The sequence below is a fragment of the Petaurus breviceps genome, unplaced genomic scaffold, assembly GCF_028583685.1.
Source record: "Petaurus breviceps papuanus isolate PSGF00001 unplaced genomic scaffold, PetGlider_PUasm1.0 90994, whole genome shotgun sequence".
NCBI classification, from domain to species: Eukaryota; Metazoa; Chordata; class Mammalia; order Diprotodontia; family Petauridae; genus Petaurus; species Petaurus breviceps.
The window spans coordinates 6,347,049-6,372,247 of record NW_027187393.1 but is presented as its reverse complement, the minus strand read 5'-3'; the positions used below and the strand labels follow the sequence as shown (position 1 = coordinate 6,372,247).

The window sequence follows — 25,199 nt, the reverse complement described above, 5'->3', positions numbered from 1 at the left end:
CCCTCCAGGTCTCTTATGATCAGTGGAGCGGAGAATCTTCATCTCGGCCTATAGGGACTATGAGCAGGAACGAAAAGGTTGCGCCATGAGAATAAATAATCCCTCCTCACTTTCCGTCGTTCAGGTCCTGCCACGGCCAAGGAATTCTGGGAGTCGTAGTTTCATGCCCAAGGTACCCCCTTATCTGTCGTGGTGCCCACCTTGGCGGGAAGAACTACAATGTAGGGCGCATGCTCCATGCGGAGCCCCGCACCGCCTAGCGTCGACCCCGCCCTGCTCCGCGCACCCGCCTGCTCTCCCACCCTCGTTAACATGGCGGCTCCTCTGGCCCTGGTGCTGGTGGCAGCCGTTACTGTGCGGGCTCTGCTTTTTCGCTCCAGCCTCGTCGACTTCATCTCCGAGAGGGTGGAGGTGGTGTCCCCACTCAGCGCCTGGAAACGAGGTGAGTCGGCAGGACTGCTCCGCCTCCGGACGCCCGGGACCCGGCCCCGCCCCCGCTCTGGCCCCTCCTCAGCAGGCTCCGTGAGGGGCTGGGGAAGGGAGAGAGGAGAGGCATGCTGCGGGTCCCGGGGGCTCTGCTTCTTCCTCCCCTGGGGCAGGGGGTGGAGATGGCTCGAGCTTGGGCGGGGCCATTGAAGGGCGGGGGGCGGGGTGGGAAACCTCGCGCCTCTACCTCCCGGGATGGGGGAGATGGGGCCACAGGGCCTTTGAACATAGAGGGTGTGCTCCCTAAGAGCTGGGGCATGCTTTTAGGCAAGACCCTCCCATCCCCCTGGGAGCCTAGCTTAGAAAGGCTACCCGTGGTGACAGGGCCCTGAGCCCCGGGTGTGTGCGTGTTTAACCTTCTCTCTTCCCAGTCAAGAAAGAGGGCGTGGCCACCAGGGAGGGAGCGTGTCTAGTGGAAGTGCTCCACCCCCCCGTGCTTGGGTCTAGGTGGGTCACCTGCCCCAGCCAGGGACCTCTAGGCTGGGACACCTGGGCAGGAGCAGAAGATGATGAACCGCTGGGGTTATTGCGCACCGGACTCTGGAAGAGTGGGCTAGTTTGAAATAATACCCAATTCCACCCTCCTAGGGGGTAGTTACTTTTTTCTTCCATTCATTCAATTAAGCTCCTACTGGGAAGAATCTGTGCTGGCTAGTCTTGAGGAGATTCTGGGCGTGGCTATAGCCTAGGCCCTTCTTAGAACTTCAGTTTCTTCATCTGTAAAAGTAAAGTGTTGGAGTACATGATCTCTAGGATTTCATTTAATTCTGAATCCTTTGATCCTAAAATTGGGAGGGGGCCAGTGGAGTTTTATGGTCGAGAACGGACATGCCCCAGTGTGGAAATCCATGAAGAATGGTAGCCAACATTTTTGAGATAAAAGAAGAGAAACAGAAGTGTTAGGGGAATATACTACAGACCAACTGACTTAGAGTACCTGATACATATCTCAAAATTCAGTTCAACTTAGAAATATTTATTATGCACCAATAAATGTATATTGACTGATAAGATGTTAGACTTGGAGTTAGGAAAGCTTGTTGAGTTCATGCTCAACCTCTGACCCTTGCTATGCCATTTAACTTCTGTATCTCAGGCAAATCCTTATGACATATATACTTAAGAACCAATGTATGAATGAATGAAAAATTAAGTATTTATCATGTGACAGATGGCTATGGCTGTGTTAAGTACTAGGACTACAAATTTAAAAAAGACAGTCCCTGCTCTCAAAGAGTTTTCATTTTCCTAGAGGGAAAATAACACCGAGACTAGATAGAGTAGTTATTGGGAGAACTCAGCTATCAGGAAATCTGCCATTCCTAACTCCACTAAATGCAAAATAACTAATTTTTTAAAATTAAATTTTATTTTTTCAATTAGAAATAACCTACCCTTCCCCCCTTCCAATTGAGAATGCAAGCCAAACAAAACTCTTGTTACAAGCAAAACAAATTTCCTCATTGACCACTTTTAAATAAAAAATATATAAATATATAATATATATGTACATATATTTCTCATTCTGTGCTCTGAGTCATTCAAATTTTATCAAGAGGTGGGTAGCATATTTTATCCATAGTCATATGAAATCTTGGGTAGTCATTATGTTGTTCAGAATTCCTAAGCCTTTCAAAGTTTGTTATAATAATATTGTAGTCACTATATAAATTATTCTCCTTTTTCTTTTCATTTCACTCTGTATTAATTCATTTAAGTCTCCCTAGGTTTCTGTCACATTTGTTTATCATAAGTTGTTTAGACATTCCTTGTTTGATTGACACCCCTTCAGATTCCAGTTCTTTGCTACTTCAAAAAAAACCTATAAATATTTTTGTACATTCTTAGATTTTGTTTTGCTTAGGACTGCTCCCTCCCTTAACTACTCTCCCTCTGCTTCTCGATTTTACATTTCCCCCTTTTGGTCCTATTTCCCTGTTTGAATGAAATGTGTTTCTGCACCTTACTTTGTGTGTGTATTCCTCCTTTAATCAGTTCAGATGAGAGTTGGGTTGAAGTTTCAGCTGCTTCCTCCAAATCTTCCTTGTTTGTATAGATGTCTTTTTGTGCACCCTTTAAAGCAGTGACTCTTGTATGTGTGGCACCTGGAAGCTCCAGGTTTTGGCTGTTCTGATCCTGGGAGTTTTCATTTTGGACTTTCTTTCATGAGGTGACTGGTGGATTCTATTTCTGCTTTACCCTCTGGTTCTAAGAGATCTGGGCAGTTTTTTTAAAAGTTGAAATATGTCTTCTTGTTGTTCATTTGTTTTAAGTTGTATTTGACTCTTTGTGACCCCATTTAGAGTTTTCTTGGCAAAGATACTGGAATGGTTTGCCATTTCCTTCTTCAGCTTATTTTACAGATGAGGAAATAGTAAACAGGGTTAAGTGACTTGCCCAGGGTCACACAGCTAGTAAATGTTTGAATCTGGATTTGAACTTAGGTCTTACTCCAGGCCTGGCACTGCACCACCTAATTGCCCTATCTAGGCTCTTTTATTTTGGTCATGGCTTTCATGCAATCAGTGATTCTTTAAACTTTTTTCTCCTTGTTCTGTTTTCCATGTCAGCTGATTTTACTATGGAATGTCATACAATTCTATTTTTCAGCTTTATGATTTTTAATATTTCTTATTGTCTTATATTTCTTTACTTTTAATATTGTCTCATGGAATCATTGTCTTCTATTTCGTACATTCTGATTTTCAGAGAGTTTGTTGGTTTGTGCTAAGCTATTAATTCTCTTTCCATTTCTTTCTTCTGCAGCTCTCATTTCTTTTCATTTATCCCCATTTTTTACAGTTGAGGAAACTCAGGTAAACATATGTTTAAGTGACTTTCCCAGGGTTTCACATCTGGTAATTGTCAGAGGCTGTATTTGAACCCAGGTCTTCCTAACTCCAGACCCACCACTTTATCCACTGTGCCTTCACCTGCTTGGTACTTACTTTCATGTCTTTTCAAAATTTTTTTCCTCTAGTACATCAAGTACCTCTAGTACTTTTCCTCTAGTACATAAAAATGCTTTTTAACTCGTTTTTTAAACTTTTGTTTCATTTCTTCCAAGAACTGTAGTTGAATTTATGCCCAAGCTGGGTTTGTGTTTGAAGCTTTGCTGGAGTTAGGAGGACCTGAGTTCAAATGTGGCCTCAGACACTTAACACTTACTAGCTGTGTGACCTTGGGCAAGTCACTTGACCCCTATTATCCTGCCCTCCCTCTAAAAAGCAAAAAAGCCCAATAAAAAACAAAACAAAAAAAGATTAAAAAATCAACAGAACTGATGAATACATTGAAAAATATCTGCTTTATGCAGTGTTCTGTAACTGTAGAAGAGTGGAGGGAGGTGTCTTCTTGGCTTAGTTTTTTTATAATTTCCCCATTTCAGCTTCAATTATTTTGCAGTAGTTCTTTCCATTTATGTTGATGTTATCCTGTATATTTTTTTTCCTGGCTATGCTTACTTTCCATCTGTTCATGTAAACTTTTCCATACTTCTTTGTATTCATCATATTTGTTTTTTCTTACTACACAAAATGTTCTATTACATTGCTGTACCATAATTTGTTTAATCATTTCCCAGTTGATCATCTGCCTTGTTTCCTTTTCTTTGTTAACCACAAAAAGTGCTGTAAATATTTTGTTTTATATGGAGCCTTTCTTTTTGTCAACAACTGCCTTGGGAGCATATGCTTGGTAGTGGATTCTCTGGGTTAAAGAGTGTAGTTAATTTTAATTCATAAGGAGAAACTGGTTGGTGAAGTGGGTACAGGAATCTTCATAGAAAATGTCATTTCAGAGTTGGAAAGCCTGGATGTAGGTAATGAGTTCACTAGTTCATTGTAAAGCAGATTTTTAAAAGTAAAGGTAAAAAGTAAGTTGGAATGTATGTCCTGAGAAGGAAATTGACTGGAGGGATAGACAAGAAGCCAACAACATAGTTGAGAATAATACAGATTATGAAGAAAGGAGAAAAGAGGGTTCTAATGTAGTTGTTGGATAATTATCAGATGGCTTTAGATTTAAGAAGACAATATACAAAAGATGAAAGCAGAGGCATGTAACCAAGGACAAATAAAAAATCGGGGTATGGGTTTGTAAGAATAATTTGGTTTTATGTTTATTGATGACTTTTAAAAAGCATTGCTGTTAACCCACATGACAAATTATGCCTTATTCTGCAGCCTTAATCTACCACCTCACTGCTAAAGGGAGGAAGATGTGTTTCACCATCAGTACTCTGAATTCAAGATTGCTCATTGTGCTGATCAGAGTTCTGTGATCACTGTTTTCTTTTAGGTCATTATGGTCCTTGAGTAAATTGTTTTTTGTTTTTTTGAAGGGCAATTGGTGGTTAAGTGACTTGCCCAAGGTCACATGGCTAGTAAGTGTTAAGTGTCTGTGGTAGGATTTGAACTCAGGTCCTCCTGACTCCAGGGCTAGTGCTCTATTCACTGCACCACCTAGCTGCCCCTCTTGAGTAAATTGTTATCTTGGTTTCACTTACTTCATGCTATTTGTACATATCTGACCAAATTTCTCTGAACTCTTCCTATGTTTCCTTTGGTTTTTGATGCAGTAATATTCTATTACATTAATATACCATACTTTGTTCCACTATTCTCGAATTGAGATATACTTTGTTTCCTGTTTTTCTAAATAGCAAAAAGCACTGTTTTAAAAATTTTTTATATGGGAACTTTCCTACTGTTTTTTTTTAAGCCTCTTCTATCTCCTTTTCCCCATTGAAAAGAAGAAAAGAGCCCAATTTTATATACATAATTTGACAATCTTAGTGAAATGGATGAATATTTACAAAAATATAAATTGCCCAGATTAGCTGAAAAGGAAGTAAATTACTTAATCTCAGAAGACAAAGTTGAACAAGCCATCATTCAACTCCCTAGGAAAAAAATCTCCAGGGCCAGATGGATTCACTAGCGAATTCTATCAAACATTTAAAGAACAATTGATTCCAATACTTTACAAGCTATTTGGGGAAAATTGGAGAAGTCCTACCAAATTCTTTTTATGACACAGATATAGTACTGATACTTAAATTGGGAAGAGACAAAACGGAGAAAGAAAATTATAGACCAATTTCCCTCATGAATATAGATGCAAAAATTTTAAATAAAATATTAGCAAAAAGACTGTAGCAACTTATCATGAGAATAATACACTTTGATCAAGTAGGATTTATTCCAGGAATGCAAGGATGGTTCAATATTAGGAAAACTATCAGTATAATTGATCATATCAACAACAAAACTAGCAGAAACCACATGATTATCTCAATAGATGCAGAAAAGGCTTTTGATAAAATACAACACCCATTCCTATTAAAAACACTAGAAAGTATAGGAATAAATGGAGTCTTTCTTAAAATAATAAGTAGCATATATCTAAAAGCATCAGTAGGTATTATATGTAATGGGGATAAGCCAGAAGCATTTCCAGTAAGATCAGAGGTGAAACAAGGATGTCCACTATCATCCCTCTTATTCAGTTTGGTACTAGAAATGTTAGCAGTAGCAATAAGAGAAGAAAAAGAAATTGAAGTAATCAAAGTATGCAAAGAAGAGACTAAACTATCACTCTTTGCAGATGATATGATGATATACTTAGAGAATCCAGTAAAAAAAAACACTTGAGATAATAAATACATTTGGCAAAGTTGCAGGATATAAAATAAACCCACATAAATCCTCAGCATTCCTATATATTTCTAATGAAATCCAACTGGAAGAGATAGAAAGAAATCCCATTTATAGTTACTGTAGACATTATAAAATATTTGGGCATCTACCTGCCAAAACAAACCCAGGATCTATACGAACACAACTACAAAACACTTTTCACACAAATAAAGTCAGATCTAACTAATTGGAAAAACATCAGTTGCTCATGGTCAAGTCGAGCTAATATAATAAAAACAACAATTTAACCTAAATTACATATTTAGTGCCATACCAATCAGTCTACCAAAAAATTACTTTATAGAGCTAGAAAAAAATAGTAACAAAATTCATTTGGAAGAACAAAAGGTCCAGAATATCAAGGGAATTAATGAAAAGAAATGGTAGGGAAGGTGGCCTAGCCACACCAGATTTTAATCTGTATTATAAAGTGGCAGTCATCAAAACTACTTGGTATTTATTGGCTGAGGAGTAGAGTAGTGGATCAATGGAATAGATTGGGTACATGAGACTCAGCAGTCAATGACTATAGTAATCTACTGTTTGATAAACCCAAAGACCCCAGTTTTTGGGATAAGATCTCACTATTTGACAAAAACTGCTGGGAAAACTGGAATATAGTATGGCAGGAACTGGGCATAGACCAATATCCAATACCGTAGTATACCAAAATCAAGTTGAAATGGGTGCATGATCTAGATATAAAGGCTGAGACTGTAAGCAGTCTGGGAAAACGAGGAATAGTTTACCTGTCAGATTTATGGAGAAGGGAAGATTTTATGACCTAACAAGAGTTAGAGAGCATTATAAAATGCAAAATGGATAATTTTGATTACATTAAATTGAAAAGTTTCTGTACAAAGCCAATGTAACCAAGATTAAGAGGGAAGTAGAAAATTGGGAAAGGATTTTTACAACCAATGTCTCTGATAAAGGCCTCATTTCTACAATATACAGAGACTTGAGTCAAATCTATAAGAATACAAGTCATTCCCCACTTGATAAATGGTCAAAGGATATGAACAGACAGTTTTCAGAGGAAGACATTAAAGATATCTATAAGCATATGAAAAAAATGCTCGAAATCACTATTGATTAGAGAAATGCAAATGAAAATAACTCTGAGGTACCATATCTCACCAGTCAGATTGGCCAAGATGACAAAACAGGGAAATGTAAATGCTGGAGAGGATGTGGAAAATTTGAACACTAATGCATTGTTGATGGAGTTGTGAACTGATTCAACCATTCTGGAGAGCAATCAGGAACTGCCCAAAGGGCTATAAATAAGTGCATACCCTTTGACCCAGAAATACCACTTCTGGGGTTGTATCCCAAAGGGATCATAAAAGTGGGAAGAGGCCCTGTATGTACAAAAATATTTATAGCAGCTCTTTGTGGTGGTAAAGAATTGGAAATCAAGGGGATGGTATATGAATGTAATGGAATACTATTGTGCTATAAGAAATGTGGAGCAGACAGACTTCATAATAACCTGGAGTGACTTACAAGAACTGATGTTTAGTGAGAAGAGCAGAACCAGGAGAAATTTGTACACAATTACAGATACAACGTGTGTTTAACAACTAACTTTGATAGACTGGGCTCCTCTCAGTAATGTTTTAAGACAACTCCAAAAGACTCATGATGGAAAGAGATACCCACATCCAGAGAAAGAACTACAGAGTCTGAAAGCAGATTGAAGCAAACTATTTGCTCTCTTTCTTTTTTGTTTTGTTTTGTTTCCTCTTTCCCATTGTTCTTTCCATTGGTTATAATCCTTCTTTACAACCTGACTAATGTTTAATGTGAAGATATTTGTAGTTTCTATATTTGATTGCATGCCACCATGGTGGGAGGAGAGGGAGGGGTAGAAAATTTGAAACTCAAGGGACTGTGGAGCTGAATGTGGTAAACTAAAAGTAAATTAAGTAATTAGTTAATTAAAAGGAAAAAAAGAAAAACAAAATCCTTATAACAAATATACATAGTCAAGCCAAATTTCTGAGTCAGCCAAAATATAAGTCTCATTCCCACCTGAGTGCATCACCTCTCTGTTAGGAGTTGGGTAGCATGCTTCCTGTTTTCCACTGTCTTGACTTCCTTGAATATATGCTGTTACTGGTTTCATAATGTCAAAGAGTGCATTCATTTTATTAACTTTTCTTGGGTAGTTCCAGATTGTTTTCCAGAATAGTTTGGTCAGTCCTTATTATCAACTCACCCTTCCAACATTTACCATTTTTGTCTTTTGTTATCTTTGCCAGTCTGATGAGTGGGAAGTGAAAACTCTGTGGCTTTAATTTGTATTAAAAACTATTATTAGTAATAATAGGCTCTTACTAGTATTTTGGAGCATTCTTTCATATAAAACTATCAGAGAAGACGGGGTCCTGAATATGTTGAGACTTACTAAATATGCTAAAGGTAATAAAAAGTTTATTTTGTGTGTTTAGTTATAACATACATTTTTAGTGATATCTTTTGTTTTTTTATAGCACTAGAATTTTTCCCAGTATCCCTTCCTTTTCCTAGAGAGTCATCCCATATAACATACTGTTTTTAAAGGGCAAAAAAATCAGTAAACCAATGAATACATTGAAGGAGTCTGAAAATATATGCAATGTTCCATACCCATGGACCTTCTACCTCTGCAAAGGAGTCCAGTGGGGACATCTTTTTATATATCTCCTTTGGAGCTTGTTCTTTGTAATTTTGCAGCATTTGCTTTTGATTGTTATGCTGTTGACCTTTCCAGTTACATTGTCATCATTGTGTATATTGTTTTCTTGGCTCTGCTCACTACACTTTGCATTAAATCATATAAGACATGCTTCTCCGCATTCATCATATTTATCGTTTCACAGTAATAATCTATTATATTCATTTGCCACAATTTATTTAGCCATTTCCAAAATGATAGGTATTGATTTTCCCAGTTCTTTGCTATTACAAAAAATGCTGCTATAAATATTTTTGTATATATAGTGACTTTTTTCGTATCACTGATTTCCTTGGAAAACCCAGTAGTAGAATCTCAGGGTCAAGAGTATGGACTATTTTAATTACTTTATTTGCATAATTCTAAATTGCTTTCCAAAATGGTTATACTGATTCACAGCTCCACCAGCAATGAAGGTGTGCCTATCTTTCCACAGCCCTTCCGATGTTGGCTATTCCCATCTGTCTTCTTTACCAATTTGCTAGGTGTGAGGTGAAATGTAAGTGTTTTGATTTGCATTTTTCTTATTAGTGATTTGGAGCACTCTTTCTTATGGTTGTCAATACTTTGCAGTTCTTCTTTTGAGAATTGTTCATATCCTTTGACCAGTTATCTCATGGGGAAAGGCTTTTGATTTGTTAGTTATTTAAATATTTTATATATCTTGGATAGAAAACTCTTATCTGAGAAATTTTATATGAAGATTTCCCCCCCTATTTATCCACTTCCCTTCTCATTCTAAGTACTTTGATTTTTTTGTTTAGTAGCTGTTCAGTTTCACATAATCAAAGTTATTAATTTTATCTTTTGTAATTGCCTCCCTCCTTTATTTAAGAATACATCTCTTACCCATAGCTATGAAAGAGTATATAAGCTTGGGATGGCTAGGTTGCACAGTGAATAGAGCACCAGCTCGGGAGTTAGGAGGACTCGAGTTCAAATCCTGCCTCAGACACCTAATACAAAATTAGCCATGTGACCTTGGGCAAGTCACTTAACCCCGATTGCCCTGCCTTTCCCCCTCCAAAAAAAAAAAAAGGCAAAAAAACAAAAGAGTATATAAGCTGCTTTATTTTATGATCTTAAATATTAAGTTCACATATCCACATAGAATTTATTGTGGGGAGAAGTAGAATATGGCATAAGGTATTGACTTAAGCCCAGTTTTTTCCAGACTGCTTTCCAGTTTTCCTAGCAGTTTTTATCAGATATGGAGTTCCTTTCTATCTGTCCTGCATTTTTATTGCATTTTCTAGCAATTTATGTTTTTAGATGAATGATGAAGCTAAAGGCAATTACTTGTATTAGTTGCCAGAATATATTATTAAGGTGCCTATTTATTTGTACATACTACTTGTTACTGTTAAGTTAGAACAACTGGCAGAGGTTCCTACGTTATTTGCATCCTGGTAGGGTCACCACCCTGATGGGTTTGGAAAGGTGATTTTTTCATTCAGTTTGTAATGATCAGGTTCTAGGGGAACTGAATGATTCATGTTCATTAGACAAGCTAAAATACCAGTTTTGAAATTTATATGGAGAAATATAATTGCCAAGGGGAGTTTGAAGAGACAAGGAGGAGAGGATTAGGGACAGATGCTTGGTGGTGGCAAGAGAAGGATGTCTCTGTTACGTTAGTTGGTCACTGTTTTCTCAGACAGAAGTGGAATTAAAATTGGCAGGTTTCACAGGGAGGAGACTCAGAGAAAAAGGAGTTGTGGGGGTATTAGTGGACAGTGTTGCTTTTGGGATGTATATACCTGCTATGCAGACCAGAATACTTGAATCAATCCACAATAACGCTGTGATATATTCTATGTAACGCTTTCAACTCTCATTTCAGTTCAGTAAACATTAGGTGCCACCAGGTGCAAGGTACTGTGTTAGATACTGGGGATATAATGACAAAGAATAAAAGTCTTTTTCTTCAAGGAACTTTTTTTGGTACATGGCAAGATGTACACAAGTAACTATTTGCAAAATACACAAAAAATAATGAAAAATAATTTCAAGACCCAGAAAAGGCTATTTATTAACTGGGAGTATCAGGAAAGGCCTTCTCCTTTCCCCCCAGTAAGAACTGGCATTGAAACAGTACCAGTGCTTTGAAGAAAGGTGAGGATTCATTCCAGGAAATGGAGGGAAGGAGGGTGGGCATTCTGTGTCTGGAGTGTATAAAGTCAAGCAAGCTGATGGGGAGCAGTTGGGAAGGCCAGTCTGACTGAGATGGAGAGGACAGCAAGACTCCACGTAGACCGCTCCTCTTATTGTTGTTGTCATCTTATGTGTTGTCATCTTTTTCGCAGAGTATCATTTCAGTTTCTTTGATGAGATTCAAGAGATAGCCTCATCTCCTTGATAAAATGTGGGGAGCATCCTTGTGTCTTATCAGCAACAGTTAAACTATTACAAAGGGTAATTTTTAAAAAGTTTTGTTCCCAAATTCTAGGGATGCCTTCATTTGGGACCCCTGTACTAATACTAATATGCTGTCTATAGGGCTATATAAAGCTTGCTTTTTACATTTATAATCCAAGAGAGGTAGCATTGATGTGCACATGAAAAGTGTGTGCCTAAGTGATAGATTAATGCAGAACTAGTCAGTGAAGTAGAATGATAGGATCCTAGACCTGGATGGGACCTAGATTTAACCTAAACTAACTCCCTGACTAATGGATGAATCTCCTTAAATATCATTTTTTATAAGTGGCTGTTCAGTCTTTGCTTGAATGCCTCCAGTGATAAAAAGCCCCTTATCTCAAAAGGCAGCACATTCAGTTTTTACATGACTTTGGTTACTGAAGTGAACATTTTCATTGTCTTATCCTAGATTTGATGTCATGAAGAACAGCTGTAGGTATGGCTAGTATGAGAAAGTCAGTGAAGATTTTACAGGTCTGTGAAAACAGGTACATCACAGTATATTTTTTGAAACCTCTCTGTTAGGCAATTATGCTTAGTTATTTCCTTAATGATCTCTACACACCATGTTGGAACATATGTGATTTGGTTAATATTTGTGCTTTACAAAATAAACTTACTTCAGAGAAGTATAAAATAGTAGTGTTTAGTGCTTTCTTAGGTTCTTCTGGCCAAATGAGTAGCTCATTTTCTAGTTAGGTTTTTTCTTAATCATTGTAACATTTTATGGAGATGAGTTTGTAGCATGTGACAGTCATCACTTGTATGACCCACTTAACAATGTATATTTTTAACATATCCAAAACCTAGATGGTATAGTTATTCAATATTGTGGAAAATGTATTGCAGGATGAGAGGTGCAAGAAAAAAAGAATGAGGTAAAGGAATGGAGCCTTTCTTGGCTCCAAAATATCTTGGCTACCAATACTGTTGTATTCAAAACAGATGATAGAATCATAAAGTCTCAGAGCAGGAACAGTGGTTTTTGACATAAATATTTTTGTATATATAGGTCTTTCTCCTTTTTGTTTTTTATCTTTTTTGGAATACAGACCTAGTAGTGATATTGCTATGTCAAAATTATTACATAATTTTTTAGCCCTTTGGGCATAGTTCCAAATTACTTTATAGAATGGTTTAATCAATTCACAACTCTGACAACAGTACATTAATGTCTCATTTTTTCCACATCCCCTCCAACATTTATCATTTACCTTTTCTGTTCTTATTATCTAATTGGATAGGTATGAGGTAATACCTCAGAATTGTTTTAACTTGCATTTCTCCAATTAGTAGTGAGTTAGAATATTTTTTCATGTATCGATAGATAGCTTTAATTATTTCATCTGAAAACTGATTATATCTTTTGATCATTTATCAATTGGGGAATGGCTCTTTATACATTTGACACTACTCTCTATATGTTAGAGAAATGAGACCTTTATCAGAGAAACTTGCTTCAAAATTTTTTTTCACAGTTACTGTTGCTAACTGTATTTCCCTCCATTCTATTCCCCCTACCTGTTTATTCTCTTCTCTCTCTCCTTTCACCCTGTCCCTCCTCAAAAGTGTTTTGCTTCTGATTACCTCTTCCCCCAATCTGCTCTCCCTTCTATCATTCCTCCCCCCTCTTGTTCCCTTCCCCTTCTATTTTTTTTATTTTTTGCTTTTTTTGGAAGCAGAAGGAAGGGCAGTTGGGGTTAAGTGACTTGCCCAAGGTCACACAGCTAGTTTTGTGTTAAGTGTCTGAGGCCAAATTTGAACTTAGGTCCTGGACTCCAGGGCCGGTGCTCTATTCACTGCGCCACCTTGCCCCACCTTCCCCCTTCTATTTTCTTTTAGGGCAGGATAGATTTCTATACCCCATTGTCTGTGTATCTTATTTCCCAATTACATGTAAAAACAATTTTTAACATTCATTTTTAAAACTTTGGGTTTCAAATTTCTCCCTTCCTCCCTCCCCACCCACCCTCATTGAGAAGGCAAGCAATTCCATATAGGTTATACATGTGTAGTCATGCAAAAAACTTCCATAGTAGTCATGTTGTGAAAGACTAACTATATTTCCCTCCATCCTATCCCACCCCCATTTATTCTGTTCTCTTCTTTCACTCTGTCCCTCCTCAAAAGTATTTGTTTCTGATTACCCCCTCCCCAATCTGCCCTCCCTTTTCTTACTCCTCCGTTTCCCCCCTACTTTTTGTAGGGTAAGATAAATTTCCATGCCCAATTGAGTGTGTATGTTATTCCCCCCTTAAGCCAGTTCTGATGAGAGTAAGGTTCACTTATTCCTTCTCATCTCCCCCCACTTCCACTCCATTGTGAAAACTTTTTCTTGCCTCTTTTATGTGAGATAATTTACCCCTTTCTACCTCTCCCTTTCTCCTTCTCCCAGTACATTCTTCTCTCACCCCATAATTTTATCTTTTAGATATCATCCCTTTATATTCAATTCACCATGTGCCCTTTGTCTATATATATTCCCTCCAACTACCCTAATAATGAGAAAGGTCTTAATGAGTTACAGATATCATCTTTCCATGTAGGAATGTAAACAGTTCAATTTTAATAAGTCCCTTGTGATTTCTCTTTCCTATTTATCTTTTTATGCTTCTCTTGAGTCTTGTATAACTGTCAGATTTTCTATTTAGCTCTAGTCTTTTTTAAAGAATGTATTAAATTCCTTTATGTCATTGAATATCAATTTTTTCTCCTCATGGATTATACTCAGTTTTGCTGGGTAGGTGATTCTTGGTTTTAATCTTAGCTCCTTTGGCCTCTGGAATATCATATTCCAATCCCTCTGATCCCTTAATGTAGAAGCTGCTAAATCTTGTGTTATCCTGACTGTAGCTCCACAATACTTGACTTGTTTCTTTCTGACTGCTTGCAATATTTTCTCCTTGACCTGGGAACTCTGGAATTTGTCAGCAATATTCCTGGCAGTTTTCATTTGAGGATCTCTTTCAGGAGTTGATTGGTGAATTCTTTTAATTTTTATTTTACCCTCTGGTTCTAGAATATCAGGGCATTTTCCTTGATAATTTTTTTTTGTTTGTTTTTGCTTTTTGGAGGGGAAAGTAGGGCAGTTGGAGTTAAGTGACTTGCCCAAGGTCACATGCCTAGTTTTTGTGTTAAGCGTTTGAGGCTGGATTTGAACTCAGGTCCTCCTGACTCCAGGGCCAGTGCTCTATTCAATGTGCCACCTAGCCACCCCATCCTTGATAATTTCTTGAAAGATGATGTCTAGTTTCTTTTTTTGATTGTGGCCTTCAAATAGTCCAGTAATTTTTAGATTGTGTCTCCTAGATCTATTTTCCAGGTAAGTTGTTTTTCCAGTGAGATAGTTCACATTGTCTTCTATTTTTTCATTTTTTTTGGTACTGTTTTATAATTTCTTGATTTCTCATAGAGTCATTAGCTTCCATTTGCTCCATTCTAATTTTTAAGGAATTATTTTCTTCAGTGAACTTTTGGACTTCCTTTTCCATTTGGCCAATTCGACTTTTTAAGGCATTCTTTTCCTCATTGGATTTTTGAACTTCTTTTGCCATTTGGTCTAGTCTATTTTTTAGGGCATTATTTTCTTTAGTATTTTTTGGGTCTCCTTTAGCAAACTGTTGACTTGTTTTTCATGATTTTCTTGTATCACTCTCATTTCTCTTCCCAATTTTTTCTCTCCTCTTAAAATCCTTTTTGAGCTCTTCCATGACCTGAGATCAATTCATATTTTTCTTGGAGGCTTTGGATATAGTAATTTTGACTTTGTTGTTGTCTTCTGGTTGTATGTTTTGATCTTTCTTGTCACCAATGTAAGTTTCTATAGTCTGAGTTTTTTCCATTGTTTGCTCATTTTCCGCAGCCTATTACTTGACTTTTTAACTCTTTGTTAAGGTAGGGCTCTGCTTCCATTGTGGAGGGTGTACTGTCCCAAGCTGCAGGGGGTTTGTGCAGCTATTTTTTTTTTTGGAGGGCAATTGGGGTTAAGTGACTTGCTCAAGGTCACATGGCTAGTTTATGTAATAAGTGTCTGAGACTGGATCCAAACCCAGGTCCTCCTGACTCCAGGGCCGGTGCTCTATTCACTGTGCCACCTAGCCACCCCTTATACCGCTATTTTCAGAGATACTTCTAGGGACCTGTAAATTTTCAGTTCTTCTGATGTGATATAATCTAAGGAGAGGTTTTTACTTCTCTCTTGGCCTGTCCTTTAATCTGTGAGTGGCCACAAGTACTCTTTTCTAAAACTCTGCTATGCTAGTATTCTTCCTCACCCTGGGACTGCCACCCAAAACTGACCCAGATGCAAGTATGGACAAAGTAACAGAGTCCTGTCTTAGTGCCCACAAAGATATCGCTGTAGTCTCCTTCTGGCCAGTTGTTTGATCCCCTTATCGTCTGTGGGCTGAGAGCTCCAGAAGCAACTGCTGTTGCTGCTGATTTAGGCACTCTGAAGGGCTGCTCCTGGTTTGCTGGACCTGGGGCTGGACTGTGCTCCTCTCTCACTCAGGTCTGACAGACCTTTCCTACTGACATTCTAAGTTGCCCTTGGTTGAGTAGTCCAGAAACCACCACAACTGCTAGTGATTCAGTATTCCAAGGCCTTCTCCTGGTTTGCTGGGGGCTGGTCTGTGCCAGTGCAGCCTGTGCTAGACTGTGCCCCTCTCTCAGCATGGTGCAACAAATCTTTCCTGTCGACCTTCCAGATTGTCTTGGGCAGGAAATTTGTTTCACTTTGTTTTTGTGTGGGTTCTGCTGCTCAAGAATTTGTTTAGAGTCATTTTTATAGGTATTTTGAAGGGTTTGGGGGAGAGCTCAGGCAGTCTCTGCCTTTATTCTGCCATCTTGGCTCTGCCCCCACTAGGAACAGTGATTTTTAACCTAGAGTTGATGAACTTAAAAAAAAGTTTTTTATAACTTTATTTCAATAGAATTAATTTTCTTTGTAATCCAATGTGTTTTATTTTATGCATTTAAAAACATTCTGGGAGAGGATTCATAGGCTTCATTAGACTGCCATGATTAAAAAAAAGAAAAGAATTAAGAACTCCTGATCTAGACCAGTCTTGTTGAAGCATGAATGGCCTCAATGATATCCCCAACAAATGGACATCCAATCTCTGCTTAATCTCCTGTAGTGACAGAAATTTGTTGTAGTGAAAGCGTACTCTCTCATAGGGCAGCCTATTCCATTATTGGGCAGCTATAACTTAACAATTAGAATTGTTCAATAGTATAAAACTAAAATCTTCCTCCCTGAAACTTTCACCCAGGTGTCACAGTTCTTCTCCCTGGTGCTCAGTTGAGTCACAGAATTGGAAGTATATCAGAGGCTTATAATAGAATCACCCCTACCTGATTCTGTAACATCCCCCAAAAGTAACTATCCAGTTTTCCTTTAGGGACCCCAAATAAGGGGTAAACTACTACCTTTTGAGGAGCTATATTCTATTTTTAGATAATTTGTGGCACAAAATTGCCTCCCTATAACTTGACACACTTTTTTAGTTCTGCCAACTGGTGCGAAGCAGCACAGGTCTAATCCTTCTTCCACTTGATAGCTCTTCAGATATTTCAAGAGAGCTCTATTTGTCCCTCTCAGTCCACCCTTCTATCCTCTACCCTCTTGGTAGTCCTTTTCTAGATGAGCTCCAACTTAATGTCCTTAAATTGTGGTAAATAGAAATAAAAACAATGCTTCACATTTAGTCTGACCAGGGTAGAGGACAGTGGGACTGTCTTAATGAGCTTTGTTGATTTGAATGTTGTATTGCTGCTATATTCTCTTTCACCCCTGTCTCATGCACAAGTCATTCTATTTCATCTTGTCTTCTCCAGCAGATTAGCTGCTGTCATCCTCACTTCAGCTTATTTTCAGTGTCTTCTTGTCTACTGTCTCCAAACATACCCATGTGTGCACCATCCTCAAAAAACTTCATCCTTCAATCCCCACTAGCTGTCATCTATCTCTCATCCTTTTGCAGTTAAACTGGAGAAATCCATTGTTCAAATGAAACCACTCTCTCCAAAGTTACTAACAATCCATTAATTGACAAATCTAATGGCCTTGTCTTATTCTAAATCCTTCTTGACCACTCTGCAGCCTTTGACGCTGTTGATTACCCTCTTCTCCTTTATATTCTTCTCTAGGTTTCAGGACATCACTCTTTCTCGATTCTCTTGCAACTTATTTGACTTTTCCTTCTCAGCTTTCTTTGCTTCGTCTTCATCCATGTCCTACTTGCTAACAGTGGGTGTCCTACACGTTCTGTCCTGACCCTATTCTCTCTCAGTACTGTTTTACTTGATATCATCAGTTCTCATGGATTCCATTATCATTTCTTATGATGATAATTCCCAGATCTGCTTATCCAGCTCTAACTTCCCCGTTGATGTCCATTCTCACATCACCAGTTGCCATTTGGACATCTTTATGTTCTATAGAAATCTTTAACTCATCATTGTCCCAATATGACCTCTGAACTAATTATCTTTCCCCCTAAACTCTTCCTCTTACTGTCAAGGGTATCACCCAGTTATCTAGACTTCCAACCTTAAGTATCATCCTTAACTCCTCACTTTTTGTCATTCTCTATATCCATTGTGGGGTCAAGGCCTGTTGATTTTACCTTGCAACACATCTCATAACCTCCTTCTCCTATTTGACACTGCCACCGCCTTGGTGCAGACTTCATCACCTCATGCCTTTTGACTTTTGCAATAGCCTCCCTACCTCAAGTTACTCTCCTCTTCAGTCCATCAGCTGTCAAAGAAATCTTTCCTAAGTGTTGGCCTGACCATGTCACTCTCCCCCCCTCCCCACCTCACTCAATAAGTCCAGTGACTCCTTATCATTTCCAAGATCAAATATGAAATATTGGGCATTCAGAGCCCTTCATAATCTCCCCACCTCCTACGTCTTTCCAGTCTCCTTATACTTTGTTCTCTCCTATGTACTCTACATGCCAGTGACAATTGCCTCCTTGCTATTCCTCAAACAAGGCATTTAATTTCTTTCTTTTTTTTTTTTTGAAGGAGAAAGGCAGGGCAGTTGAGGTTAAGTGACTTGCCCAAGGTCACATGACTAGCAAGTGTTAAGTGTCTAAGGCCAAATTTGAACTCAGGTCCTCCTGACTCCAGGGTTCGTTCTTTGTTTATTGCGCTACCTAGCCACCCCCAAGACATTTAATTTCTTAACTCTCTGGGCATTTTTATTGACTCTCCCCCAAGCCTGGAATGCTTTCCCTCTCCATATTTCCTTCTTGGCTTTCTTCAAGTTCCAGTTAAAATTCCACCTTCTATAGGAAGCCTTTCAAGAGGCATTCCTTAATTTCAGTTCTTTCCCTCTGATCTTTATTTCCAATTTATCCTGTACATGTTGTTTGTATGTACAAACAAGCTGTATCCTCTATATCTTGTTTGTATGAATTTATTTGCTTGTCTCTCCCATTTGATTGTGAGCTCCTTGAAGGCAGAGATTCTCCTTTGCCTTTCTGTGTATCCCTAGGGCTTACACAGTTCATGGCACATAGTAAGTGCTTGATAAATGTTTATTGACTGATTGACTGAATGTTGACTAATGATTGCTCCACAGGAATTGTTAGTTAGCCAAACCACTCTCATGATACATGTATGAAGTTGACTTTTTGAAACCATATAAAAGACTTTATGTTTATCCAGAGTAAATGCCATCTTACTAGATTTGACCCAGTTTGTAGCCTTTTCAGATCTTTTTTGATCCTGAATCTGCTATCTAAGATGTTAATTCCCTTTTAGTTTTGGGTCATCCACAAGTTTGACAGGCCTACCATCTATAATTTCATCCAGATCATTGAATAAAAATATAAAAAAGCACAAGGTACAGGATAGAATCTTGGGGCACTCAACTAGAAACCTTTCCTAGTCTGAAATGGAGATCATATAGCTTATATTGATCCATTTTGTTCATAGGTATAACATTAAAGACTATCAAATGTCGTGTTTGAAATTTGCAGTATTAATCTATAGATTCCTTTGATCTATCAGTCTAGATCTTACTTTATCAGAAAAAGGAAATGAGGTTAATTTGACATAACCTATTAAAAATTATTTTTGTTCACTGTCTTTATAACATTTTACTTTCTGAATGTATCCTTTCCTTCTCTCCACCTAACGAGTCATTCTTTGTAACAAAGGTTAAAAAAGAATGAGAAAAAAGGCAATTAAGCAAAATTAATCAATACATTGACTATGTCTGACAGTTTATGCAACATTCCACACCCATTGACTCTCACCTCTGCACATCTTTTCAACTTTTCTCTAGGGCCAAGCTTGTTCAATATAAGTATGTAACATTGAATTGAATTTTTTTTTCATTTACATTATTGTAGTTATTGTATATATTATCTTCCTTCTGCTTATTTCAGTCTGCACCATCAGTTTATTTAAGTCTTCTCATGCATTGAATTATTTATAATTGTCATTTCTCCTTACACAGTAATAAAGTGTTTAGCTAGTCCTTTATTTATGGACATTTACTTTCCATCAAGTTGTTTGTGGTCACAAAAAAGTGCTACTATTTAGTGTATATGAGACTGTCCTGTCTTGGACCTTCTTGATGCACATTCCCACCAGAAAGACCTATAAGATTAAAGGGTATAGCATAACTTATTTTTAATGAATTGTTGTTTTGGGATCATTGGTTTCTTTTTAGATATACATGAATTGTTCTTTTTAATAAAAATTCTATAGAATTTTTTCAGGTATCAGAGTTAATTTTACTAGCCATTTAACTTGAAGATTTTGGTTTTTTCTTTTTTGAAAATTAGGACATTTGCTCTTTTGTCCTATCATTCTTGAAGATCTTTAAAGAACCACTGACAGTGTCTTAAATATATCCATCAGTTCTTTCAGTACCCAGGGATATTGTTTGCCATGGTTTGGTTACTTAAATTTGTTCAGAATGAATAGTTGCTCTCTTAACTATTTTCTTATCTTGGATTTTAGCTCCTTATTAGACTTTTTTATTCCATCATTTGCAATCAAAGTTAGTTCTTGGCAGAGAAAATAGAAACAAAATCAATAGGTATTCCTTTTCTCCATCATTTTGTTGTTGTTGATCCATCCATCCAAAACACATGTCCCTTTTGGGGATCTCACTTTCTCTTTTCCATACTAAATGGAGTCCATATACTGTGAACTCCCTCTTTTTCTCTACTCTTTGTCTCAGAATGCTTTAAGGTCATCCCTCTTTTTTTCCCCTCCTTACTCCAGTCTCTGAGGAAGAGGTGGTCCTTCCTACTAGGATCTAACATCCTTTACTTATACTTGTGCTCCTGTTAACTTCTGTCTTCTCCAGCACATTGCTTCTACAATCATATTTTCTTTCTTATCTTCTGACATTGCTAACCTACTGGCTCCTTCTCTGCTTCCTATAAATACCCCCAGGTTCCAGTTCTTCCAGCCTTAAAACATTCTCACTTGACCCTACTAGACTCTCAGGATAGCTTCCTAATTCCTCCCGATTCATGGCCTAGAGAAAACTATACCAGTTGCCTCCATTTTCTCACCTTTCCCTTGCTTCTTAACTTCCTTCAGTTTGGCTTCCAGTCTCATAACTCAACTGAAACTCTTTCCAAAATTACCAAAGATTTCTTAATTGACCTTTTTTCATTTCTCATCCTTTTTGGCCTTTGTGCAACATTTGACGCTTTTGACTGCTTCCTAGATAAATACTTTTTCCTTTCTTGATTCTTGTCTTAGCTGCCTGATTACTCTTCTGATTTTTGTTGTTGTTGTTGTTGTTGCTGGATAGTCATCCATGTCCAGTCCCTTAATTGTAGATGTACCCTAGGGCTCTGTCTTCAACTTTCTTTTGGTCTCTCTTTGCATTCTTTTTTGGTGACCTTTTTTTTTTTTTTTTGCCTTTTGGAAGGCAGTTGGGGTTAACTAACTTGCCCAAAGTTACAAGGCTAGTATTTTTGTGTGGGTGTTAAGTGTCTCAGGCCGGAACCGAACTCGGGTCCTCCTGACTCCAGGCCCAGCACTTTACTCACTGCGCCACCTAGCCGCCCCTTTTGGTGACCTCCTGAGCTCATATGAGTTCAGTGATCATCTCTACTCCAATAACTCTATATATCTAGTATCTTTCCTAAATGGTAGATGGACATTTCAAACTGGATATCCCATAGTCATCTCAAATTCAGCAGAGAATCACAAATTTAGTGCTAGAAGAGACTTTAGAAGTTATTGAGTCCAGCCTCCTTATTTTATGTGTGAGAAACTGATGTTAAATGTTAAATTTAAATGAGAGATGTTAAATGACTTGCCTAGGGTCACAGCTAGTAAGGGCCTGAGATGGAATTTGAACCTAGGACTTCCTGACTTCACATCTAATACTCTGTCTGTCATGCCAAATTGCTTCTCTCAAGGCGTGTCTAAAACAATACATTTTTTCACCCAACTCATCATTTTTTCCTAATTTCCCTCTTTTTGTCAGGGGTACCACCGTCTTTCAACTTTTTTTGCAAACTTCTGAATTGCCCTCTAGTGTTTATTCCCTCTCACCCCACATATCTAGTCATTTGCCAAATCTTGTTAATTCTTCCTCTACTTCACTTCAATATGTCCCCTCTCTACTTGCATAATGACTCCCCCCGCCCCACCTGCCGCCTCATCACCTCTCATCTGAACTATTGCAACAGCCCCTTAATTGGCTTTCCTGTCTTGAGATTCTCTTTCCTCTAATATATACTCCACGTAGCTGCCATAGTGATACTTTAAATTAATGTACAAGTCTGTCCTTGTCACCTGCTCAGTAAACTCCACTCTTCACCTTTTCCTCTGAGATCGACTCTTCATAACTTGGCTCAGCCTAACTTTGGAGACTTATTATACATTCCTTCCTTTCAGTCATCCCAGCCTATTGGGCCTTCTTTGTGCTCCTTTCACAGGACATTCCATCTTCTGTCTCATTGCTTTTCCATAGGTTGACCTGTTTATCTGGAATGCACTTTCTCCTCCCTTCCATATCTTAGAATCCCCTAGCTTCTTTAAAAGCTCAACTCGTACTACATGAAGCCTTTTCTGATCCTACCTATTAATAGTTCCCCCACCAGATTATCTTACGTTTATTTTGTATATACACATTTACATGTGTATGTAGGATGCATATACTGCATATGTAGGTTATATGTATGTCCACATGGGTTGTCTATATGCATCTTCTGAGGAAACCTTGGTAGGTATCTTGAGAATCTTGCCCACTCCACTCCAGGGGAGACTTCAATTCCTGCCTGAAGGGGAGCAGGAGAAGGGATTTCAAGGCTGACCATTTGTTCTCCTCTTAGAGAGGAGAATGCTAGACTAGAGTTATATCTATCTGAACCCTTAAATATTGTTAGTCTAGAGTAATGATTTTTTTCTTATTTCCAAGGTGTTTTTCTGGTTGCTTTTGCTTAAAGAGGAAGGGGTACCTGAAACTTATATGTGAAGACTTTACCCCTTCCTACCAAATGCTAATTACATTAAAAAAACCATAAGAAATAATGAACAGTGAGTAAATCAGTTTATCCAAGAAGATGGCAAACAGAAGTCAGAGAAGTTATATAGATTAGAATATATCAGATAATACACAGAGCACATGAGCTCTTTTACTGGGAGTGAGATGTTTCAGGGCATCTGGGAGAGAGTCCGTGATCTCAACTAAGGGAAAATTCCTTGAAGTTTCTAGGGAGGCATCCTGAAAATCAGGGACATATTGAAGAGTCAGCTTTCCTCTATGTGTTTGCCTTCCAAAATCTGTTCCTGTTCTCTTCTTCTTCTCTCTGTCTTTCTCCCTCACCTCCCCACCCCCAATGTTCTCTCTCTCATCTGCATCTGTATGTGCCCTCTATCAAAACAGGAAGGAAGGAAGAAGAATATCTCCTTTTCAAAGTTTTCATCCCATTTCTATTGGGTAGGCTTTCAAGGAATCATAATTTTTCTACCAATGAGGAGAGATGCACATGCTCCAGTTTTGAAGCCATATTTACATGTATATATTTTTTATACAAATAGAATGTGCTTTTTTTTTTTTAAGCAATCGGGGTTAAGTAACTTGCTCAAGGTTACATGGCCAGTTATTTCTGGGTGTGGTGCTAAGTATCTGAGCCCAGATTTGATCCCCAGGTCATCCCAACACTGGAACCGGTGCTCTTACTCGCTGAGCCACCTGGCCACCCCTAAGCAATTGGGGTTAAGTAACTTGCTCAAGGTTACACGGCCAGGTGTTTCTGGGTGGGTGCTAAGTGTCTGAGCCAGGATTCGATTCCCAGGTCATCCCGAAACTGGAGCCGGTGCTCTTACTCGCTGTGCTACCTGGCCGCCCCTAGAATGTACATTTTTTGAGGGCAGGGATTATTTTACTTTTGTCTTTGTATGCTCAGCATGTAGTATGGTTTCCAGCATAGTAGATGCTTAGTAAATACTTATTATTGATTGAATGATTGATTGACCCACCCAAAGCAGTGATCCTATTCCTCTTTGATTCTTTTTTTTTTATTACTATAGCTTAAAAAGTTTAATATATCTTCCAAATGACAACAGCTATGATGCCCTCCCTAAGTGTTTTTTTAACAGCAAAAAATACTTGCATCCTTTCAGTAATTCAGTTCAAAGCATTTTTAAAGTGTCTACTCCATGCAAGCCAATGCTCGGAACTGGGAATACAAAGATAAGATGAAATAGTTCTTGTCCTTAAGGAACTTAAATTATATTGGGGATGTTTCCAAGTGTCTCAGTATCATTGTCACCTAGGTCTATACAAGCTTCAGTTTGTCAGTTTCTAAAAATACTGAATCCACAACTGGACCTAAAATTTTTGGGGTTTGTTTAACTAGGTAGGGCACGGTGGAACCATCATTTCTCATGCGATAGACAGTATGCTTCTATTAATTCAACCTGATATTGCTTTAGTTTTTTAAACTACTTATTCATATTTTTGACTCATATGAAGCTTATTTATACTACCAATGTAGGCTAGATAACTCATGCCAGTTTTTGTGGTTAATAGGAGTGTATTTAGCAATTCTGCTTCAATCTTCTATTCTTATACATGCAGTGGGCATTTTGATTAAAAGATTTGATTCCAGATCCAGAAGGTCTTTTTATATTATTATCATAAAAGAAATATAATAATAACATCATATACTGCAACCTATTGGAGAACTACTTTCCCATTTGAATCACCCTTCATATTTGGATCATTATATTACTTCCATAGTGTAAATTGAAAGGAAAAGTATATATGTTCTGTGGTTCTTTGGCTTATTCAATGTAGTGCATGTTTACTGTACAGAGCCTTGTGCTAGGTATTTTGGGGATTAAAATTAATTCAATTTAATAAATATTAAACAGTGGCTTTCACAGAGTAGATATGTAAAAATGCTTGGAATTGAATTATTGGAAGGACAAAAATATTTTTAGCCTTAAAAAATAACCTCCAAGCTTAGGGAGGGCATAATAGCTGGTGTCATCTGGAAGAAAGATGAAACTTTTTACCCTGTTCCCTCCTTTGGAGTATATTTTGCTTGGGCAGCTAGGTGGCACAGTGAATAGAGCACTGGCCCTGGAGTCAGGAGGACCTGAGTTCAAAAATTGGCCTCAGGCACTTGATACACTTACTACCTGTGTGACCTTGGGCAAGTCACTTAACCCCAATTGCCTTGCCTCCCCCCCCGCCCAAAAAGAGCGTATTTTGCTTCTCGCTGCTGCCTCCTTTAATCTGTTCTCCCAGATCTCTTCCCTTCCCCCTGATTTCTTTCCCTCTTACTTCCCTATTGGGTAAGGTGAGTTTCTGTACCAAACTGTGTGTGTGTGTGTGTGTGTGTGTGTGTGTGTGTGTGTGTGTGTGT

At 38.1% G+C, this 25,199-nt stretch overlaps 1 protein-coding gene across 1 annotated transcript in view; it reads left to right on the top strand.

Moving 5' to 3' along the window:
• Positions 1-238: 238 nt before the first annotated feature.
• PIGU (phosphatidylinositol glycan anchor biosynthesis class U) overlaps positions 239-25,199 on the top strand; it is a 107,651-nt gene continuing 82,690 nt past the window's right edge. The window contains exon 1 of the mRNA XM_069077578.1: positions 239-442. Within this exon, the coding sequence (XP_068933679.1) occupies positions 313-442 (130 nt within the window). The 5' untranslated portion in view covers positions 239-312. The remainder of the gene's footprint in view (positions 443-25,199) is intronic.